At 44.4% G+C, this 21,044-nt stretch overlaps 1 protein-coding gene and 2 long non-coding RNA genes across 3 annotated transcripts; 2 read left to right on the plus strand and 1 right to left on the minus strand.

Annotated features, from left to right (window-relative positions):
- Positions 1-3,600: 3,600 nt before the first annotated feature.
- LOC121555424 (von Hippel-Lindau disease tumor suppressor) lies at positions 3,601-9,224 on the plus strand. The gene is made up of 3 exons (XM_041869260.2): positions 3,601-3,816; positions 4,023-4,163; positions 8,292-9,224. Exons 1-3 carry the CDS (start codon positions 3,624-3,626, stop codon positions 8,459-8,461), a joined length of 504 nt encoding a protein of 167 aa, XP_041725194.2. The 5' UTR covers positions 3,601-3,623; the 3' UTR covers positions 8,462-9,224.
- LOC123485858 lies at positions 5,681-6,662 on the plus strand. The gene is made up of 2 exons (XR_006659167.1): positions 5,681-5,782; positions 5,893-6,662. It is a non-coding gene; the product is annotated as an uncharacterized LOC123485858 (long non-coding RNA).
- Positions 6,299-7,884, minus strand: LOC121556687. The gene is made up of 2 exons (XR_005998205.2): positions 6,679-7,884; positions 6,299-6,547 (listed from the first exon to the last, which is right to left on the minus strand). It is a non-coding gene; the product is annotated as an uncharacterized LOC121556687 (long non-coding RNA).
- Positions 9,225-21,044: the final 11,820 nt, after the last annotated feature.

The raw sequence follows: 21,044 nt of genomic DNA on the forward strand, positions 1-21,044 counted from the left end.
ACACACACACACACACACACACACACACACACACACATACACACACACACACACACACACACACACACACACATACACATGAACATACACACACACACACACACACATACACATACACACACACACACCATACACACACACACACACACACAAAACACACAACACACCACACAACATAACACACACACACACACACACACACACACACACACACACACACACAGCCATACACACACACACACACACACACACACACACACACACAACACACCCACACACACACACACACACACACACACACACACATACACACACACACACACACACACATACACACACACACACACACACACACACACACACACACACACACACACACACACACACACACACACACACACACACACACACACACACACACACACTCCCAAAAACACTCCCTTAATATTGTTCACACATTATTACCTACTGCAAAACACAGGACTCTCTCAGAGATCTTTAATAGGACTCTTTTGGAGTCTATTGGAGTCTATTGGACTCTATTGGACATTATTGGACTCTATTGAACTCTATTGAACTATATTGGACTCTATTGGACTCTATTGGACTCTATTAGACTATATTAGACTATATTAAACTATATTGGACTCTATTGGACTCTATTGGATTCTATTGGACTCTATTAGACTATATTAAACTATATTGGACTCTATTGGACTCTATTGAACTATATTGGACTATATTGAACTATATTGGACTCTATTGGACTATATTGGACTCTATTGGACTCTATTAAACTATATTGGACTCTATTGGACTCTATTAAACTATATTGGACTCTATTTGACTCTATTGGACTCTATTGGACTCTATTAGACTCTATTGGACTCTATTGGACTCTATTAAACTATATTGGACTCTATTGGACTCTATTGGACTCTATTGGACTCTATTGGACTCTATTAAACTATATTGGACTCTATTGGACTCTATTGGACTCTATTGGACGCTATTGGACTCTATTGGACTCTATTGGACTCTATTAGACTCTATTGGACTCTATTAGACTCTATTGAACTCTATTAGACTCTATTGGACTCTATTGGACTCTATTAGACTCTATTTGACTCTATTGGACTCTATTGAACTATATTAGACTCTATTGGACTCTATTGAACTCTATTGGACTCTATTGGACTCTATTAGACTCTATTGGACTCTATTGGACTATATTGGACTCTATTAGACTATATTAGACTCTATTGGACTCTATTGGACTCTATTGGACTCTATTAGACTCTATTGGACTCTATTAGACTATATTAAACTATATTAGACTCTATTGGACTCTATTGTGTCATCGGTCTGTATGGCAGAAAGGTTGTTCCAAAACAAAGCACGGTGTGGAGGGGAGACAGAGTAGGACCCTATTCCCTGTAGTGCACTGCTTTTGACAGGGGTCTCTCTCTGCCCATGGCGTGCTTGCTTTGTGGAGGACCTGAGCCCTGGGACCATGCCTCAGGACTACCTGGCCTGATGACTCCTGGCTGTCTCTCTCTCCCTCCTTCCCTCCCCTCCCGGAGGACCTGAGCCCCCAGGACCATGCCTCAGGACTACCTGGCCTGATGACTCCTGGCTGTCCCCAGTCCACCTGGTGGTGCTGCTGCTCCAGTTTCAACTGTTCTGCCTGTGGCTATGGAACCCTGACCTGTTCACTGGACGTGCTACCTTGTCCCGGACTTGCTGTTTTCAACTCTCTCTCTCTACCGCACCTGTTGTCTCGACCTCTGAATGCCCGGCTATGAAAAGCCAACTGACATTTACTCCTGATGTACTGACCTGTTGCAACCTCTACAACCACTGTGATTATTATTTGACCCTGCTGGTCATCTATGAACGTTTGAACATCTTGGAGAAAAATCTGTCCTTAATGGCCATGTACTCTTATAATCTCCACCCGGCACAGCCAGAACAGGACTGGCCACCCCTCAGAGCCTGGTTCCTCTCTAGGTATCTAATCTCCACCCGGCACAGCCAGAAGAGGACTGGCCACCCCTCAGAGCCTGGTTCCTCTCTAGGTTCCTTCCTTGGTTCCTGCCTTTCTAGGGAGTTTTTCCTAGCCACCGTGCTTCTACATCTGCATTGCTTGCTGTTTGGGGTTTTAGGCTGGGTTTCTGTATAGCACTTTGTGACATCTGCTGATGTAAAAAGGGCTTTATAAATAAAATATGATTGATACGGGCCCAGGGCGTGCTTCTCTTCCAGAAGTCTATTATCCCCCATTCTCCTTTGATTTCCTTTAAATATGTGTGTGTGTGTGTGTGTGTGTGTGTGTGTGTGTGTGTGTGTGTGTGTGTGTGTGTGTGTGTGTGTGCATGCGTGAGTGTGTGTGTGTGTCAGTTCTTTGCTGTGTAGCGTACCATGCGAGGTTTGGGTCTGTGATGTTTGCTTGACACCTTGACGGTTCTGAGGGATACAAGGTGCTGGTCAGAGGTAGTGCACTAGGGTATAGGGTGCCATTCAGGACTGGATAAGTACACGGCGAGGCCAAACGATACGAAGGGTAACTGGTCTTATAGCCAGTCTCCTTGGGATGGCAAGGACAGATCAGCTGAAGGTAGGGAGGGTATTGGAAAGCAGGTCCCCCTCCCATCAGGCAGATACTACCTCCAACTGTGCTGATGAGCTCCCTGTTATTGAAATAGTATTGAAATGAGTATTGACATTTAAATGAGTATTATTATTATATTATTATTGACATAAATGACTGTCATCATTGTTTTATCCTGCTATTTGTTACAGTGATTTAATTGGTCAAAGCAGGAAACCCCAGAAGCAAAATACCATCATGGGCTGAATCAAGGGGACAGTTACATTTTTACATTTACATTTTAGTCATTTAGCAGACGCTCTTATCCAGAGCGACTTACAGTTAGTGCATACATATTTATTTATTTATTTTTTTCATACTGGCACCCCGTGGGAATCGAACCCACAACCCTGGCGTTGCAAACGCCATGCTCTACCAACTGAGCTATATCCCTGCCGGCCATTCCCTCCCCTACCCTGGACGACACTGAGCCAATTGTGCGCCGCCCCATGGGTCTCCTGGTCGTGGCCGGCTACGACAGAGCCTGGATTCGAACCAGGATCTCTAGTGGCACAGCTAGCACTGCATGCCTTACACCACTACGCCACTCGGGAGACAAAGCATTACTCAGCTATGGGCTGAACCAAGGGGACAGTTATACCCCAACAAAGCATTACTCAACTATGGACTGAACCAAGGGGACAGTTATACCCCAACAAAGCATTACTCAGCGATGGGCTGAACCAAGGGGACAGTTATACCCCAACAAAGCATTACTCAGCTATGGACTGAACCAAGGGGACAGTTATACCCCAACAAAGCATTACTCAGCTACTTGCAAATATGATAATATTGGGTTTTATGCATCAATGATGGGAATATTGGAGACTTGAGCAACACAACCCACCACACCACATCTGGTCACCAGAATGACATTTCAATGTCTGACTCGTCAGAGCGCTGAACAACAGCGCCCTCTTGTGGTTCGTTTAGGGAACGACATCGTCGTGGCATTCCGAGTGTTTATATCGTCATGGATGAGCAAGAAGTAGTCAGTGGCGAAAATAAAGCTCTCCGGTCTCTAAATTCTGATGTCCAAACCCACGTTAATTTTATTAACAGGTCGACACGAAGCGCCCGAGCATGGTGGTTGGATTTTTCCGGACATCCAGTTTCATATGGCGATATACGACCGAGCGGGTTATTACATATGGACACATTTCTGAGTGAGTCCCTCCCTCATGCAACACAACCTTCTGTCTTTCCTTTATTTTGTCTTTCTTGTGTTACTCAAATTCTTTATTAAGTTTAACACGTAATGTAATTCAGCTATATGCCTTTCCCAAATGTCGAATTGAATGCGTTATAGCCTATAGCCTAAACTATTTTGCATGACATGTAATTTCCCTCAATCTCATTCCACTCTCCGCAGCGCATCCGTGGGTTTTCAGAGCCTCTCCAAATGGGGCGAAACTTGTAGCTGATCAGCAGGACGTTTATATGCCAGCAGCTGCCACCGAATATGAAGAGGACGGTAGCCCCAAGTTTCTGAATGTCGTCCTAACTGCCCCAGGTGCGTCCCTCTCTGTGTGCTGCCCGTCAACCGCCCAGATTCACAAAACCTTCTTAAGAAGACATTTCATCTTAACTGCCATTTTTTCCTTAACTATATATTTAAGAAGAAAGTTAAGCAAAGTTGCTATTCCTCAAAAAGGTTATTGGAAATTTTCTTGCGCCATTTATAATGTTTCTCCTTAAGCAAAAAGTTAAAAAGAAATTAGATTCTTGAAAAGAAAGTAATTGGAAATGTTCTTAATTCCAAGATAGCTAACCCTTGTCTTAAACTCAGGGCAGTGAGAGAAAAAGCAATTGAAAGCAATTGAACATGTTTAATTCACTCACAAACTTCATCTGAAAGTTTCAGTATTGATTATTTTAAACCCAAGAACATGTTTTAGAACAGCAATCTTAGTAAGAAATATGCTAACATGATTGCCATTGCTAGCTAGATAGCTAGCTAAATCGGTTGACTAGCAACAGACATCTTAAGAAGATAGTTAAGAAATCCATAAGAAGATATTTTAGAAGTTATAAAGAAAATCATTAAATCTTAAGATATTGTTGAGGAATTGCACTTACAAACTATCTTATGAACCTCTTTTTTTTCTTCTTAAGATGCTTCTTAAGTTTTTGCATAAGAAGTGTTTTGTGAATCTGGGACCAGCTCTGTCCAGGGCCCGTATCTCTAAAGAATTTTTGTGCAAAAAGTGGCTCCTAGCGGCCAAATTCTAAGAAAATTCTCAGAGGCATGACGTTTTCTTAGAATTTCCCCTAAAAGTGACACGAAAATCCCAGTTAATATAAAAGCTATTCCTCAAGAGTCCTAGCGCTAAAAAGGGCTCCTAAGGCGAGATCTGCTAAGAGCAGGGAAGAGGACTTTTAGTGGCTTAGGAGTTACCCTAAGCAGCTGCACAAAATGGCCAACAGAGGAGGCAGGAGAGATGTCCTGCAAACACTGGATGACAGGGAATTATTGAGACGCTACAGATTGGATCGTGCAGGAATCATGTTTGTGGTGGATCTCCTTAGAGATGCAATTACTTCACCAACTCGACGCCACAACGCTTATTACACCGGAGAAGAAAGTAATCACAACCCTGAGGTATTTGGCAACAGGGAAAATGCAACAATGCAGCAGTGATGACTTGGGTCTGTCCCAATCCTCCGTCAGCAGAGTCATCACCCAAACACTGACAGCTTTGTCACAACCTAATATTGTGACACAATTTGTTTCATTCCCCGCTGGATGCCCGCACTTTACACACACATAAAAGGGCATTTATGGACATTGCAGGATTCCCTGGCGTTGTGGGTGTAATTGATGGAACACATGTGAGAATAATTGCGCCATCAGAGGACGAGGCTGTCATTGTTAACAGGAAGAATTTCCACAGCATCAATGTGCAAATAGTGTTCAATGCGGCCTGGAAGATTTTGGACATTGTGGCTAAATGGCCAGGCTCCACACATGATGCGAGAATGCTCTCCGAGAGTGGCATCAGACAGCTTTTTGAGAGACGCTTATGTGCCAGCTAATTGCCACTTGTTAGGGGACAGTGGCTACCCATGCAAACCATGGCTCCTTACACCTTACCTCCAGCCACGCCAAGGGCCCCAACTAAACTATAACAGGTAAGCCAAACAATACAAAAATCATGGAAATGAAATGCAAGCAATATGTTAGAGCATCCAAGTAGTGCAATATTTCCATCAAATAATTAAAGGTCTGTATTCTATTGTAGGGCCCACAAGACAACAAGAGCGGTGGTGGAGCGTGGCATAGGCCAGCTTAAGAGGCGCTTTCATGTTCTCCACGGAGAGGTGCGGCTGAGGCCTGAAAAAGTCAGCAAACTCATCATAGCCTGTGCAATATTACACAATATTTGCAAGGTTAGACAGATTGCAGAACCTCTGGAGGATGGCGATGAGGATGAGGATGGAGACAACGATGAGGATGGTGGTGAAGAAGATATTCACATTCCACAGGGGAACCTAGCCCAGAGTGGACTGCCTTACAGGGCAAACTTCACAAATTTACATTTCAGGCAAGCTGTAGCCCCATGTCATTTGAGAACTTGTGATGGTATTAAGAACTACCACAGTTTTACTGCACATCACCTGCAACTGTTAAATGCAAGACACAGAACACAATCTCTAAATGGTTTATTTTTTAGGTGTTCAATTTTAAGGCGGTAGTACTCCTCCTGAAGGGAAAGGACTTTTTTTTGTTGTTCAAACACATCAATTGTGAGTTGCAATCTTCTCTCCTGCAGGGATGCTGACGGAGCAGGTGCTGCGGATGGGAATGGTGTTTGATCCGCCGGGCTATCCTGAGTAGCAGCTGCAGATGGTTCAGGCGGCAAACTTGATGGGCCCGGTTCTTGTGATGGCTCCATGCTACAGAAATACATAGGCCTAGTTTAATTATTGTTTTGATTAAATTAATTTAATACAATGAGCATGGATAACACATGAAATGGCTTCTGCAATGAATAAACACTGTTGATATGAATAACCCTGTGTCCTACCTTTGCTGCATTTCAAGGGCCTGCATCATTGACGTGTCAATGCCTGTTGGCAGCCCGGTGACACTGACCTCAGTGTCCCAGGACTTGAAAGACAGTGTCGGCCACCTGGGACAGCCGCTTTGCAGGTGGTCCACCCCCTAGAAAGAAACAGTCAATGAACACAGTACTTAGGCATGTAAATTAACTTTGCCAGCAGGAGCAAATTGCCAGATTATGTGGTAGGCCATAGTATTTTGCTCACCTGTGAGTGAGGATTCCCGCTTGTGTGCTGCAATCTCATCTTTTGCCTTGGACTGCAGCACATACCACCTTTTCTCACAATCGTCGCCTGTCCGCACCACCAGTGGAAAAGAGGCATTGATTGTTTGGGATATTGTGTCCCAGGCGCGCCTCTTGCCTTGGCTAGTGACAGTTGGGCCAAATTTTCCTCGTAACATACCTTTATGTTCGTTCACCAACTGGGCCAGCAACAAACCTTGCTCCTCAGTCCAGTTCGGCTTGCGATTCCTTTTTTCTCCATTTTCTGTGTTTGTAGGATATTTGTTAACAAGCCTTCATAAATAGACCAGCCAGCAATCACAGACATTGTTAAAAGCTGAGCTGTGTTACCCTCGTTAAGTTCACACTGAGTTGTAACGTTGCAATTTCTACTTCATTAAGGACAGCCCCTTGAGATAGGCCATCTTGTTTTCAATGGGGTCCATATGGAAGTGAAAGTACAAAATATGCCAGCTAGGATATTAATATGAGCAAATGAGACACAAATCATTATTTGAACAGGGTGTAATGAGCTTAAGTTTTCACATATTTTAGATTCTAATGTTAGGCTATAACCCCTACAGCTTACTATTCATTTTCCAGATATTTTCTTGAATGTGAAATATTATTTACAATTATAGTCTGCATAAGATTAGAGTGTATAATTATGTTTATTGATTTGAGGGTACATCCTTTGCTCATTATCACCAAAAGTTCATTTTCATCAAACTTGTAGGATCAACCAATCACGGCTTTTGAAATGATGACTCATACCTAGCAACGGGGTCAACCACACCTCCTCACTAAGATAGGATTTTTCATCCATTCCTGGCTCAGAGTTCACTGAAAATGTTCTGGAATCACTTCTAAGCTAAAACTCCTGGCAAGGAATTTTTAGGTTAAGTTAGGAGCTCTCTGAGAGGATTCTCAGAATCTTTAAGGATACGGGCCCAGGAGTGTTGACAGATCTGGGACCAGCTCTGTCCAGGAGTGTTGACAGATCTGGGACCAGCTCTGTCCAGGAGTGTTGACAGATTTAGAACCAACTCTGTCCAGGAGTGTTGACAGATCTAGGACCAACTCTGTCCAGTACTGTTGACAGATTTGGGAACCAGCTCTGTCCAGGAGTGTTGACAGATCTGGGACCAACTCTGTCCAGGAGTGTTGACAGATATGGAACCACCTCTGTTCAGGAGTGTTGACAGATTTGGGACCAACTCTGTCCATGAGTGTTGACAGATTTGGCTCCAGCTCTGTCCAGGAGTGTTGACAGACACGGGACCAACTCTGTCCAGGAGTGATGTAAAAACACACGTCAAGTGTCAAAGACATAATTGTTTCTCTCTGTGTTCCAGTGTACTCTCTCCAGGAGTTGTGTCTGATGCTAATCCGTAAACTGGTAGAAGAGGAGGACTACGGCAGACTGGACATCCCTGAGTCACTGAAGACAGACCTCAGACAACGGCCTGACCTACTGAAGGAGCTGGGGCTCATCAACCGTCTCAGAATAGGAGTGTTGATTTAGGATCAGTTGTGTCATTTAGATCACAGTGAATCAGATGACATGGACAGGGGGACCTGATCCTAGATCATCACTCCTACTGTGAGAAGCGTTATGCATACAGGCCCTGAATCATGGACTTTCTGTTGACCAAATGTATCCTTTATTTTCCCCTCCTCTGGACTCTTTGGTGTCTCTAGAACAGTGGTAGTCAGAGTCGGGGGAACTGCAGTGGGGTCGCCAATTAAGAGTACATATTATTGTATGAGACAAAAAAAAATTATGTTTTTGAGAAAGATAATACAAAAATATATATGTTTATTGAATAAATGTATTTCATTTTGATAAGAGATTAAAATGCAATGAATTTAAGGTTATTTGTTGATGTAAACATTTTAATGTATCTATCGTGTCATTAGATTTGGGGTGGGGGTCGCAATAAATTCTTGAGGAAAAAATGGGGTCCCCACAGAAACAGTTTGAATACCACTGGCTTAGAACATTTGAATGGAACTTATCCCTGCCCTGAACTTGTTGGTGACTCAAGAATGTGTTCACAAGATATGTAAGCTTAGAGCATTGAATGAAAATTGTCCCTACCCTGAACTCATTGGTAACTCAATAATGTGATCACAAGATATGTAAGTTTAGAGCATTTGAATGAAACTTGTCCCTACCCTGAACTCGTTGGTGACTCTATAATGTGTTCACAAGATATGTAAACTTAGAGCATTTGAATGAAACTTGTCCCTACCGTGAACTCATTGGTGACTCAATAATGTGTTCACAAGATATGTAAGCTTAGAGCATTTGAATGAAACTTGTCCCTACCGTGAACTCATTGGTGACTCAATAATGTGTTCACAATATATGTAAGCTTAGAGCATTTGAATGAAACTTGTCCCTACCGTGAACTCATTGGTGACTCAATAATGTGTTCACAAGATATGTAAGCTTAGAGCATTTGAATGAAACTTGTCCCTACCCTGAACTCGTTGGTGACTCTAAGTATGAAGAGTATGTGAGCACAGTGCTTTATGTTGTTTCCTAGCCTGGTCCCAGATCTATTTGTGCTGTCTTACCAACTCCTATGGTCATTGACACTCCTATGGTCATTGACACTCCTATGGTCATTGACACTCCTATGGTCATTGACACTCCTATGGTCATTGACACTCCTATGGTCATTGACACTCCTGTGATCATTGACACTCCTATGGTCATTGACACTCCTATGGTCATTGACACTCCTGTGATCATTGACACTCCTATGGTCATTGACACTCCTATGGTCATTGACACTCCTGTGGTCATTGACACTCCTGTGGTCATTGACACTCCTGTGGTCATTGGCACTCCTGTGGTCATTGCCACTCCTGTGATCATTGACACTCCTATGGTCATTGACACTCCTGTGATCATTGACACTCCTGTGGTAAAGACGAGATCTGAGATCAGGTTAGCCTTCCCCTTCCTCAAAAGACTCAAGAGTATAGAATGTATGAACAACATATTTAGGCTTAGAGCATTTGAATGGAACTTGTGACCAAACATTATCACAGAGCAACACAGTGGGCCTGCTCCTACTTATCAGCCAAGCCTTGTTTCTACAGTATAATACAGTGCCTTGCAGAAGTATTCAGACCCCTTGGATCTATTCACCTTTTATTGTGTTACAAAGTGGGATTCAAATGGATTTAATCTTTTTTTTTGTCAACAGTCTACACAAAATACTCTGTAATGTCGAAGTGGAATTACTTTTATTTAGATTAATACACATTTTATAACAGAAATATAGTCATCGCATAAGTATTCAGCTCCCTGAGTCAATACATGTTAGAATCACCTTTGGCATCGATTACAGCTGTGAGTCTTTCTGGGTAAGTCTCTAAGAGCTTTCCACACCTGGATTGGACAACATTAGGCCATTATTCTTTTTTATAATTCTTCAAGCTCTGTCAAGATGTTGGCGATCATGGCTTGATAGCAATTTTCTAAACATGCCATGGATTTTCAAGCAGATTTAAGTCAAAACTGTTGGCCGCTCAGGAACGTTCACTGCCTCCTTGGTAAGCATCTCCAGTGTAGATTTGGCCTTGTGTTTTAGGTTATTGTCCTGCTGAAAGGTGAATTCCTCTCCCAGTGTCTGGTGGAAAGCAGACTGAAGCAGGTTTTCCTCTAGGATTTTGCCTGTGCTTAGCTCCTTCCCGTTTTTTTAAAATCCTGAATCCCCAGTATTTGCCCATACCCAGACAGTACCATGATGCAGCCCACCACCACACTTAAAACGAAGGAGGCAGTTGTCAACCTCAATTATTTCACACAGAGTGAGTCCATGTAACGTATTATGTGAATTGTTAAGCCAAAATGTACTCCTGAACTAATGTAGGCTTGCCTAAACAAAGGATCTGAATACTTATGCAATGACTATATTTTAATTATGAATTGATCTTTTAAAAAATATGATTTTTCTTCCACTTTGACATTACAGAGTATTCTGTGTTGATTGTTGACAAAAAATGAAAAATCAATTTTAAATCCCACTTTATAACACAATAAATTGTGAAGAGATCCAAGGGGTCTGAATACTTTTGCAAGGCACTGTAGGTGTGTTCACCTGGTCTAGTGGTATAACTGGTTCTGTATAGGTGAGTGTTCACCTGGTCTGGTGGTATAACTGGTTCTGTATAGGGGAGTGTTCACCTGGTCTAGTGGTATAACTGGTTCTGTATAGGGCTGTGTTCACCTGGTCTGGTGGTATAACTGGTTCTGTATAGGGGAGTGTTCACCTGGTCTAGTGGTATAACTAGTTCTGTATAGGGCTGTGTTCACCTGGTCTGGTGGTATAACTGGTTCTGTATAGGGGAGTGTTCACCTGGTCTAGTGGTATAACTGGTTCTGTATAGGGGAGTGTTCACCTGGTCTAGTGGTATAACTGGTTCTGTATAGGGGAGTGTTCATCTGGTCTGGTGGTATAACTGGTTCTGTATAGGGGAGTGTTCACCTGGTCTAGTGGTATAACTGGTTCTGTATAGGGGAGTGTTCACCTGGTCTAGTGGTATAACTGGTTCTGTATAGGTGAGTGTTCACCTGGTCTAGTGGTATAACTGGTTCTGTATAGGGAGTGTTCACCTGGTCTAGTGGTATAACTGGTTCTGTATAGGGGAGTGTTGTCTAGTGGTATAACTGGTTCTGTATAGGGGAGTGTTCACCTGGTCTAGTGGTATAACTGGTTCTGTATAGGGGAGTGTTCACCTGGTCTAGTGGTATAACTGGTTCTGTATAGGGAGTGTTCACCTGGTCTAGTGGTATAACTGGTTCTGTATAGGTGAGTGTTGTCTAGTGGTATAACTGGTTCTGTATAGGGGAGTGTTCACCTGGTCTAGTGGTATAACTAGTTCTGTATAGGGCTGTGTTCACCTGGTCTGGTGGTATAACTGGTTCTGTATAGGGGAGTGTTCACCTGGTCTAGTGGTATAACTGGTTCTGTATAGGGGAGTGTTCACCTGGTCTAGTGGTATAACTGGTTCTGTATAGGGGAGTGTTCATCTGGTCTGGTGGTATAACTGGTTCTGTATAGGGGAGTGTTCACCTGGTCTAGTGGTATAACTGGTTCTGTATAGGGGAGTGTTCACCTGGTCTAGTGGTATAACTGGTTCTGTATAGGTGAGTGTTCACCTGGTCTAGTGGTATAACTGGTTCTGTATAGGGGAGTGTTCACCTGGTCTAGTGGTATAACTGGTTCTGTATAGGGAGTGTTGTCTAGTGGTATAACTGGTTCTGTATAGGGGAGTGTTCACCTGGTCTAGTGGTATAACTGGTTCTGTATAGGGAGTGTTCACCTGGTCTAGTGGTATAACTGGTTCTGTATAGGGGAGTGTTCACCTGGTCTAGTGGTATAACTGGTTCTGTATAGGTGAGTGTTGTCTAGTGGTATAACTGGTTCTGTATAGGGAGTGTTCACCTGGTCTAGTGGTATAACTGGTTCTGTATAGGGGAGTGTTCACCTGGTCTAGTGGTATAACTGGTTCTGTATAGGGGAGTGTTCACCTGGTCTAGTGGTATAACTGGTTCTGTATAGGGGAGTGTTGTCTAGTGGTATAACTGGTTCTGTATAGGGGAGTGTTCACCTGGTCTAGTGGTATAACTGGTTCTGTATAGGGGAGTGTTGTCTAGTGGTATAACTGGTTCTGTATAGGGGAGTGTTCACCTGGTCTAGTGGTATAACTGGTTCTGTATAGGGGAGTGTTCACCTGGTCTAGTGGTATAACTGGTTCTGTATAGGGGAGTGTTCACCTGGTCTAGTGGTATAACTGGTTCTGTATAGGGGAGTGTTCACCTGGTCTAGTGGTATAACTGGTTCTGTATAGGGGAGTGTTCACCTGGTCTAGTGATATAACTGGTTCTGTATAGGGGAGTGTTCACCTGGTCTGGTGGTATAACTGGTTCTGTATAGGGGAGTGTTCACCTGGTCTAGTGGTATAACTGGTTCTGTATAGGTGAGTGTTGTCTAGTGGTATAACTGGTTCTGTATAGGTGAGCGCTCACCTGGTCTACTGGTTCTGTATAGGTAAGCGCTCACCTGGTCTACTAGTTCTGTATAGGTGAGTGTTCACCTGGTCTACTGGTTCTGTGTAGGTGAGTGTTCACCTGGTCTAGTGGTATAACTGGTTCTGTATAGGGGAGCGTTCACCTGGTCTGGTGGTATAACTGGTTCTGTATAGGGGAGTGTTCACCTGGTCTAGTGGTATAACTGGTTCTGTATAGGGGAGTGTTCACCTGGTCTAGTGGTATAACTGGTTCTGTATAGGGGAGTGTTCACCTGGTCTAGTGGTATAACTGGTTCTGTATAGGGGAGTGTTCACCTGGTCTAGTGGTATAACTGGTTCTGTATAGGTGAGTGTTCACCTGGTCTACTGGTTCTGTGTAGGTGAGTGTTCACCTGGTCTAGTGGTATAACTGGTTCTGTATAGTGGAGTGTTCACCTGGTCTAGTGGTATAACTGGTTCTGTATAGGGGAGTGTTCACCTGGTCTGGTGGTATAACTGGTTCTGTATAGGGGAGTGTTCACCTGGTCTAGTGGTATAACTGGTTCTGTATAGGGGAGTGTTCACCTGGTCTAGTGGTATAACTGGTTCTGTATAGGGGAGTGTTCACCTGGTCTAGTGGTATAACTGGTTCTGTATAGGGGAGTGTTCACCTGGTCTAGTGGTATAACTGGTTCTGTATAGGGGAGTGTTCACCTGGTCTGGTGGTATAACTGGTTCTGTATAGGGGAGTGTTCACCTGGTCTAGTGGTATAACTGGTTCTGTATAGGGGAGTGTTCACCTGGTCTGGTGGTCTACTGGTTCTGTGTAGGTGAGTGTTCACCTGGTCTAGTGGTATAACTGGTTCTGCATAGGTGAGTGTTGTCTAGTGGTATAACTGGTTCTGTATAGGTGAGCGCTCACCTGGTCTACTGGTTCTGTATAGGTGAGCGCTCACCTGGTCTACTAGTTCTGTATAGGTGAGTGTTCACCTGGTCTACTGGTTCTGTATAGGTGAGTGTTCACCTGGTCTACTGGTTCTGTATAGGTGAGTGTTCACCTGGTCTACTGGTTCTGTATAGGTGAGTGTTCACCTGGTCTACTGGTTCTGTATAGGTGAGTGTTCACCTGGTCTACTGGTTCTGTGTAGGTGAGTGTTCACCTGGTCTAGTGGTATAACTGGTTCTGTATAGGGGAGTGTTCACCTGGTCTAGTGGTATAACTGGTTCTGTATAGGGGAGTGTTCACCTGGTCTGGTGGTATAACTGGTTCTGTATAGGGGAGTGTTCACCTGGTCTAGTGGTATAACTGGTTCTGTATAGGGGAGTGTTCACCTGGTCTAGTGGTATAACTGGTTCTGTATAGGGGAGTGTTCACCTGGTCTAGTGGTATAACTGGTTCTGTATAGGGGAGTGTTCACCTGGTCTAGTGGTATAACTGGTTCTGTATAGGGAGTGTTCACCTGGTCTAGTGGTATAACTGGTTCTGTATAGGGGAGTGTTCACCTGGTCTAGTGGTATAACTGGTTCTGTATAGGGGAGTGTTCACCTGATCTAGTGGTATAACTGGTTCTGTATAGGGGAGTGTTCACCTGGTCTAGTGGTATAACTGGTTCTGTATAGGGGAGTGTTCACCTGGTCTGGTGGTATAACTGGTTCTGTATAGGGGAGTGTTCACCTTGTCTAGTGGTATAACTGGTTCTGTATAGGGGAGTGTTCTCCTGGTCTGGTTTTATAACTGGTTCTGTATAGGGGAGTGTTCACCTGGTCTAGTGGTATAACTGGTTCTGTATAGGGGAGTGTTCACCTGGTCTGGTGGTATAACTGGTTCTGTATAGGGGAGTGTTCACCTGGTCTAGTGGTATAACTGGTTCTGTATAGGGGAGTGTTCTCCTGGTCTGGTTTTATAACTGGTTCTGTATAGGGGAGTGTTCACCTGGTCTGGTGGTATAACTGGTTCTGTATAGGGGAGTGTTCACCTGGTCTAGTGGTATAACTGGTTCTGTATAGGGGAGTGTTCACCTGGTCTAGTGGTATAACTGGTTCTGTATAGATGAGTGTTCACCTGGTCTAGTGGTATAGCTGGTTCTGTATAGGGGAGTGTTCACCTGGTCTAGTGGTATAACTGGTTCTGTATAGGGGAGTGTTCACCTGGTCTAGTGGTATAACTTGTTCTGTATAGGTGAGTGTTCACCTGGTCTACTGGTTTTGTATAGATGAGTGTTCACCTGGTCTAGTGGTATAACTGGTTCTGTATAGGGAGTGTTCACCTGGTCTAGTGGTATAACTGGTTCTGTATAGGTGAGTGTTCACCTGGTCTAGTGGTATAACTGGTTCTGTATAGGGGAGTGTTGTCTAGTGGTATAACTGGTTCTGTATAGGGGAGTGTTCACCTGGTCTAGTGGTATAACTGGTTCTGTATAGGGGAGTGTTCACCTGGTCTGGTGGTATAACTGGTTCTGTATAGGGGAGTGTTCACCTGGTCTGGTGGTCTACTGGTTCTGTGTAGGTGAGTGTTCACCTGGTCTAGTGGTATAACTGGTTCTGTATAGGTGAGTGCTCACCTGGTCTACTAGTTCTGTATAGGTGAGTGTTCACCTGGTCTACTGGTTCTGTATAGGTGAGTGTTCACCTGGTCTACTGGTTCTGTATAGGTGAGTGTTCACCTGGTCTACTGGTTCTGTATAGGTGAGTGTTCACCTGGTCTACTGGTTCTGTATAGGTGAGTGTTCACCTGGTCTACTGGTTCTGTGTAGGTGAGTGTTCACCTGGTCTAGTGGTATAACTGGTTCTGTATAGGTGAGTGTTGTCTAGTGGTATAACTGGTTCTGTATAGGGGAGTGTTCACCTGGTCTAGTGGTATAACTGGTTCTGTATAGGGGAGTGTTCATCTGGTCTGGTGGTATAACTGGTTCTGTATAGGGGAGTGTTCACCTGGTCTAGTGGTATAACTGGTTCTGTATAGGGGAGTGTTCACCTGGTCTAGTGGTATAACTGGTTCTGTATAGGTGAGTGTTCTCCTGGTCTGGTGGTATAACTGGTTCTGTATAGGGGAGTGTTCACCTGGTCTAGTAGTATAACTGGTTCTGTATAGGGGAGTGTTCACCTGGTCTAGTGGTATAACTGGTTCTGTATAGGTGAGTGTTGTCTAGTGGTATAACTGGTTCTGTATAGGGGAGTGTTCACCTGGTCTAGTGGTATAACTGGTTCTGTATAGGGGAGTGTTCACCTGGTCTAGTGGTATAACTGGTTCTGTATAGGGGAGTGTTCACCTGGTCTAGTGGTATAACTGGTTCTGTATAGGGGAGTGTTCACCTGGTCTAGTGGTATAACTGGTTCTGTATAGGGGAGTGTTGTCTAGTGGTATAACTGGTTCTGTATAGGGGAGTGTTCACCTGGTCTAGTGGTATAACTGGTTCTGTATAGGGGAGTGTTCACCTGGTCTAGTGGTATAACTGGTTCTGTATAGGGGAGTGTTCACCTGGTCTAGTGGTATAACTGGTTCTGTATAGGGAGTGTTCACCTGGTCTAGTGGTATAACTGGTTCTGTATAGGGGAGTGTTCACCTGGTCTAGTGGTATAACTGGTTCTGTATAGGGGAGTGTTCACCTGGTCTGGTGGTATAACTGGTTCTGTATAGGGGAGTGTTCACCTGGTCTAGTGGTATAACTGGTTCTGTATAGGTGAGTGTTGTCTAGTGGTATAACTGGTTCTGTATAGGTGAGCGCTCACCTGGTCTACTGGTTCTGTATAGGTAAGCGCTCACCTGGTCTACTAGTTCTGTATAGGTGAGTGTTCACCTGGTCTAGTGGTATAACTGGTTCTGTATAGGTGAGTGTTGTCTAGTGGTATAACTGGTTCTGTATAGGGGAGTGTTCACCTGGTCTAGTGGTATAACTGGTTCTGTATAGGGGAGTGTTCATCTGGTCTGGTGGTATAACTGGTTCTGTATAGGGGAGTGTTCACCTGGTCTAGTGGTATAACTGGTTCTGTATAGGGGAGTGTTCACCTGGTCTAGTGGTATAACTGGTTCTGTATAGGTGAGTGTTCTCCTGGTCTGGTGGTATAACTGGTTCTGTATAGGGGAGTGTTCACCTGGTCTAGTAGTATAACTGGTTCTGTATAGGGGAGTGTTCACCTGGTCTAGTGGTATAACTGGTTCTGTATAGGTGAGTGTTGTCTAGTGGTATAACTGGTTCTGTATAGGGAGTGTTCACCTGGTCTAGTGGTATAACTGGTTCTGTATAGGGGAGTGTTCACCTGGTCTAGTGGTATAACTGGTTCTGTATAGGGGAGTGTTCACCTGGTCTAGTGGTATAACTGGTTCTGTATAGGGGAGTGTTCACCTGGTCTAGTGGTATAACTGGTTCTGTATAGGGGAGTGTTGTCTAGTGGTATAACTGGTTCTGTATAGGGGAGTGTTCACCTGGTCTAGTGGTATAACTGGTTCTGTATAGGGGAGTGTTCACCTGGTCTAGTGGTATAACTGGTTCTGTATAGGGGAGTGTTCACCTGGTCTAGTGGTATAACTGGTTCTGTATAGGGGAGTGTTCACCTGGTCTAGTGGTATAACTGGTTCTGTATAGGGGAGTGTTCACCTGGTCTAGTGGTATAACTGGTTCTGTATAGGGGAGTGTTCACCTGGTCTGGTGGTATAACTGGTTCTGTATAGGGGAGTGTTCACCTGGTCTAGTGGTATAACTGGTTCTGTATAGGTGAGTGTTGTCTAGTGGTATAACTGGTTCTGTATAGGTGAGCGCTCACCTGGTCTACTGGTTCTGTATAGGTAAGCGCTCACCTGGTCTACTAGTTCTGTATAGGTGAGTGTTCACCTGGTCTACTGGTTCTGTGTAGGTGAGTGTTCACCTGGTCTAGTGGTATAACTGGTTCTGTATAGGGGAGCGTTCACCTGGTCTGGTGGTATAACTGGTTCTGTATAGGGGAGTGTTCACCTGGTCTAGTGGTATAACTGGTTCTGTATAGGGGAGTGTTCACCTGGTCTAGTGGTATAACTGGTTTTGTATAGGGGAGTGTTCACCTGGTCTAGTGGTATAACTGGTTCTGTATAGGGGAGTGTTCACCTGGTCTAGTGGTATAACTGGTTCTGTATAGGTGAGTGTTCACCTGGTCTACTGGTTCTGTGTAGGTGAGTGTTCACCTGGTCTAGTGGTATAACTGGTTCTGTATAGTGGAGTGTTCACCTGGTCTAGTGGTATAACTGGTTCTGTATAGGGGAGTGTTCACCTGGTCTGGTGGTATAACTGGTTCTGTATAGGGGAGTGTTCACCTGGTCTAGTGGTATAACTGGTTCTGTATAGGGGAGTGTTCACCTGGTCTAGTGGTATAACTGGTTCTGTATAGGGGAGTGTTCACCTGGTCTAGTGGTATAACTGGTTCTGTATAGGGGAGTGTTCACCTGGTCTAGTGGTATAACTGGTTCTGTATAGGGGAGTGTTCACCTGGTCTGGTGGTATAACTGGTTCTGTATAGGGGAGTGTTCACCTGGTCTAGTGGTATAACTGGTTCTGTATAGGGGAGTGTTCACCTGGTCTGGTGGTCTACTGGTTCTGTGTAGGTGAGTGTTCACCTGGTCTAGTGGTATAACTGGTTCTGCATAGGTGAGTGTTGTCTAGTGGTATAACTGGTTCTGTATAGGTGAGCGCTCACCTGGTCTACTGGTTCTGTATAGGTGAGCGCTCACCTGGTCTACTAGTTCTGTATAGGTGAGTGTTCACCTGGTCTACTGGTTCTGTATAGGTGAGTGTTCACCTGGTCTACTGGTTCTGTATAGGTGAGTGTTCACCTGGTCTATAGGTTCTGTATAGGTGAGTGTTCACCTGGTCTACTGGTTCTGTATAGGTGAGTGTTCACCTGGTCTACTGGTTCTGTGTAGGTGAGTGTTCACCTGGTCTAGTGGTATAACTGGTTCTGTATAGGGGAGTGTTCACCTGGTCTAGTGGTATAACTGGTTATGTATAGGGGAGTGTTCACCTGGTCTGGTGGTATAACTGGTTCTGTATAGGGGAGTGTTCACCTGGTCTAGTGGTATAACTGGTTCTGTATAGGGGAGTGTTCACCTGGTCTAGTGGTATAACTGGTTCTGTATAGGGGAGTGTTCACCTGGTCTAGTGGTATAACTGGTTCTGTATAGGGGAGTGTTCACCTGGTCTAGTGGTATAACTGGTTCTGTATAGGGGAGTGTTCACCTGGTCTAGTGGTATAACTGGTTCTGTATAGGGGAGTGTTCACCTGGTCTAGTGGTATAACTGGTTCTGTATAGGGGAGTGTTCACCTGATCTAGTGGTATAACTGGTTCTGTATAGGGGAGTGTTCACCTGGTCTAGTGGTATAACTGGTTCTGTATAGGGGAGTGTTCACCTGGTCTGGTGGTATAACTGGTTCTGTATAGGGGAGTGTTCACCTTGTCTAGTGGTATAACTGGTTCTGTATAGGGGAGTGTTCTCCTGGTCTGGTTTTATAACTGGTTCTGTATAGGGGAGTGTTCACCTAGTCTAGTGGTATAACTGGTTCTGTATAGGGGAGTGTTCACCTGGTCTGGTGGTATAACTGGTTCTGTATAGGGGAGTGTTCACCTGGTCTAGTGGTATAACTGGTTCTGTATAGGGGAGTGTTCTCCTGGTCTGGTTTTATAACTGGTTCTGTATAGGGGAGTGTTCACCTGGTCTGGTGGTATAACTGGTTCTGTATAGGGGAGTGTTCACCTGGTCTAGTGGTATAACTGGTTCTGTATAGGGGAGTGTTCACCTGGTCTAGTGGTATAACTGGTTCTGTATAGATGAGTGTTCACCTGGTCTAGTGGTATAACTGGTTCTGTATAGGGGAGTGTTCACCTGGTCCAGTGGTATAACTGGTTCTGTATAGGGGAGTGTTCACCTGGTCTAGTGGTATAACTTGTTCTGTATAGGTGAGTGTTCACCTGGTCTACTGGTTTTGTATAGATGAGTGTTCACCTGGTCTAGTGGTATAACTGGTTCTGTATAGGGGAGTGTTCACCTGGTCTAGTGGTATAACTGGTTCTGTATAGGTGAGTGTTCACCTGGTCTAGTGGTATAACTGGTTCTGTATAGGGGAGTGTTGTCTAGTGGTATAACTGGTTCTGTATAGGGGAGTGTTCACCTGGTCTAGTGGTATAACTGGTTCTGTATAGGGGAGTGTTCACCTGGTCTGGTGGTATAACTGGTTCTGTATAGGGGAGTGTTCACCTGGTCTGGTGGTCTACTGGTTCTGTGTAGGTGAGTGTTCACCTGGTCTAGTGGTATAACTGGTTCTGTATAGGTGAGTGCTCACCTGGTCTACTAGTTCTGTATAGGTGAGTGTTCACCTGGTCTACTGGTTCTGTATAGGTGAGTGTTCACCTGGTCTACTGGTTCTGTATAGGTGAGTGTTCACCAGGTCTACTGGTTCTGTATAGGTGAGTGTTCACCTGGTCTACTGGTTCTGTATAGGTGAGTGTTCACCTGGTCTACTGGTTCTGTGTAGGTGAGTGTTCACCTGGTCTAGTGGTATAACTGGTTCTGTATAGGTGAGTGTTGTCTAGTGGTATAACTGGTTCTGTATAGGGGAGTGTTCACCTGGTCTAGTGGTATAACTGGTTCTGTATAGGGGAGTGTTCACCTGGTCTAGTGGTATAACTGGTTCTGTATAGGGGAGTGTTCACCTGGTCTAGTGGTATAACTTGTTCTGTATAGGTGAGTGTTCACCTGGTCTACTGGTTTTGTATAGATGAGTGTTCACCTGGTCTAGTGGTATAACTGGTTCTGTATAGGGGAGTGTTCACCTGGTCTAGTGGTATAACTGGTTCTGTATAGGTGAGTGTTCACCTGGTCTAGTGGTATAACTGGTTCTGTATAGGGGAGTGTTGTCTAGTGGTATAACTGGTTCTGTATAGGGGAGTGTTCACCTGGTCTAGTGGTATAACTGGTTCTGTATAGGGGAGTGTTCACCTGGTCTGGTGCTATAACTGGTTCTGTATAGGGGAGTGTTCACCTGGTCTGGTGGTCTACTGGTTCTGTGTAGGTGAGTGTTCACCTGGTCTAGTGGTATAACTGGTTCTGTATAGG

Source organism: Coregonus clupeaformis, unplaced genomic scaffold (assembly GCF_020615455.1).
Source record: "Coregonus clupeaformis isolate EN_2021a unplaced genomic scaffold, ASM2061545v1 scaf0872, whole genome shotgun sequence".
Lineage (NCBI taxonomy): Eukaryota > Metazoa > Chordata > Actinopteri > Salmoniformes > Salmonidae > Coregonus > Coregonus clupeaformis.

What these genes read in the sequence shown, in the direction of transcription:
- LOC121555424 (XM_041869260.2), top strand. Translation starts at nt 3,624, where the DNA reads ATGGATGAGCAAGAAGTAGTCAGTGGCGAAAATAAAGCTCTCCGGTCT. An exon ending in ACATATGGACACATTTCTGA is followed by an intron (nt 3,817 to 4,022) that starts GTGAGTCCCTCC and finishes CACTCTCCGCAG; the next exon opens with CGCATCCGTGGGTTTTCAGA. An exon ending in TGTCGTCCTAACTGCCCCAG is followed by an intron (nt 4,164 to 8,291) that starts GTGCGTCCCTCT and finishes TCTGTGTTCCAG; the next exon opens with TGTACTCTCTCCAGGAGTTG.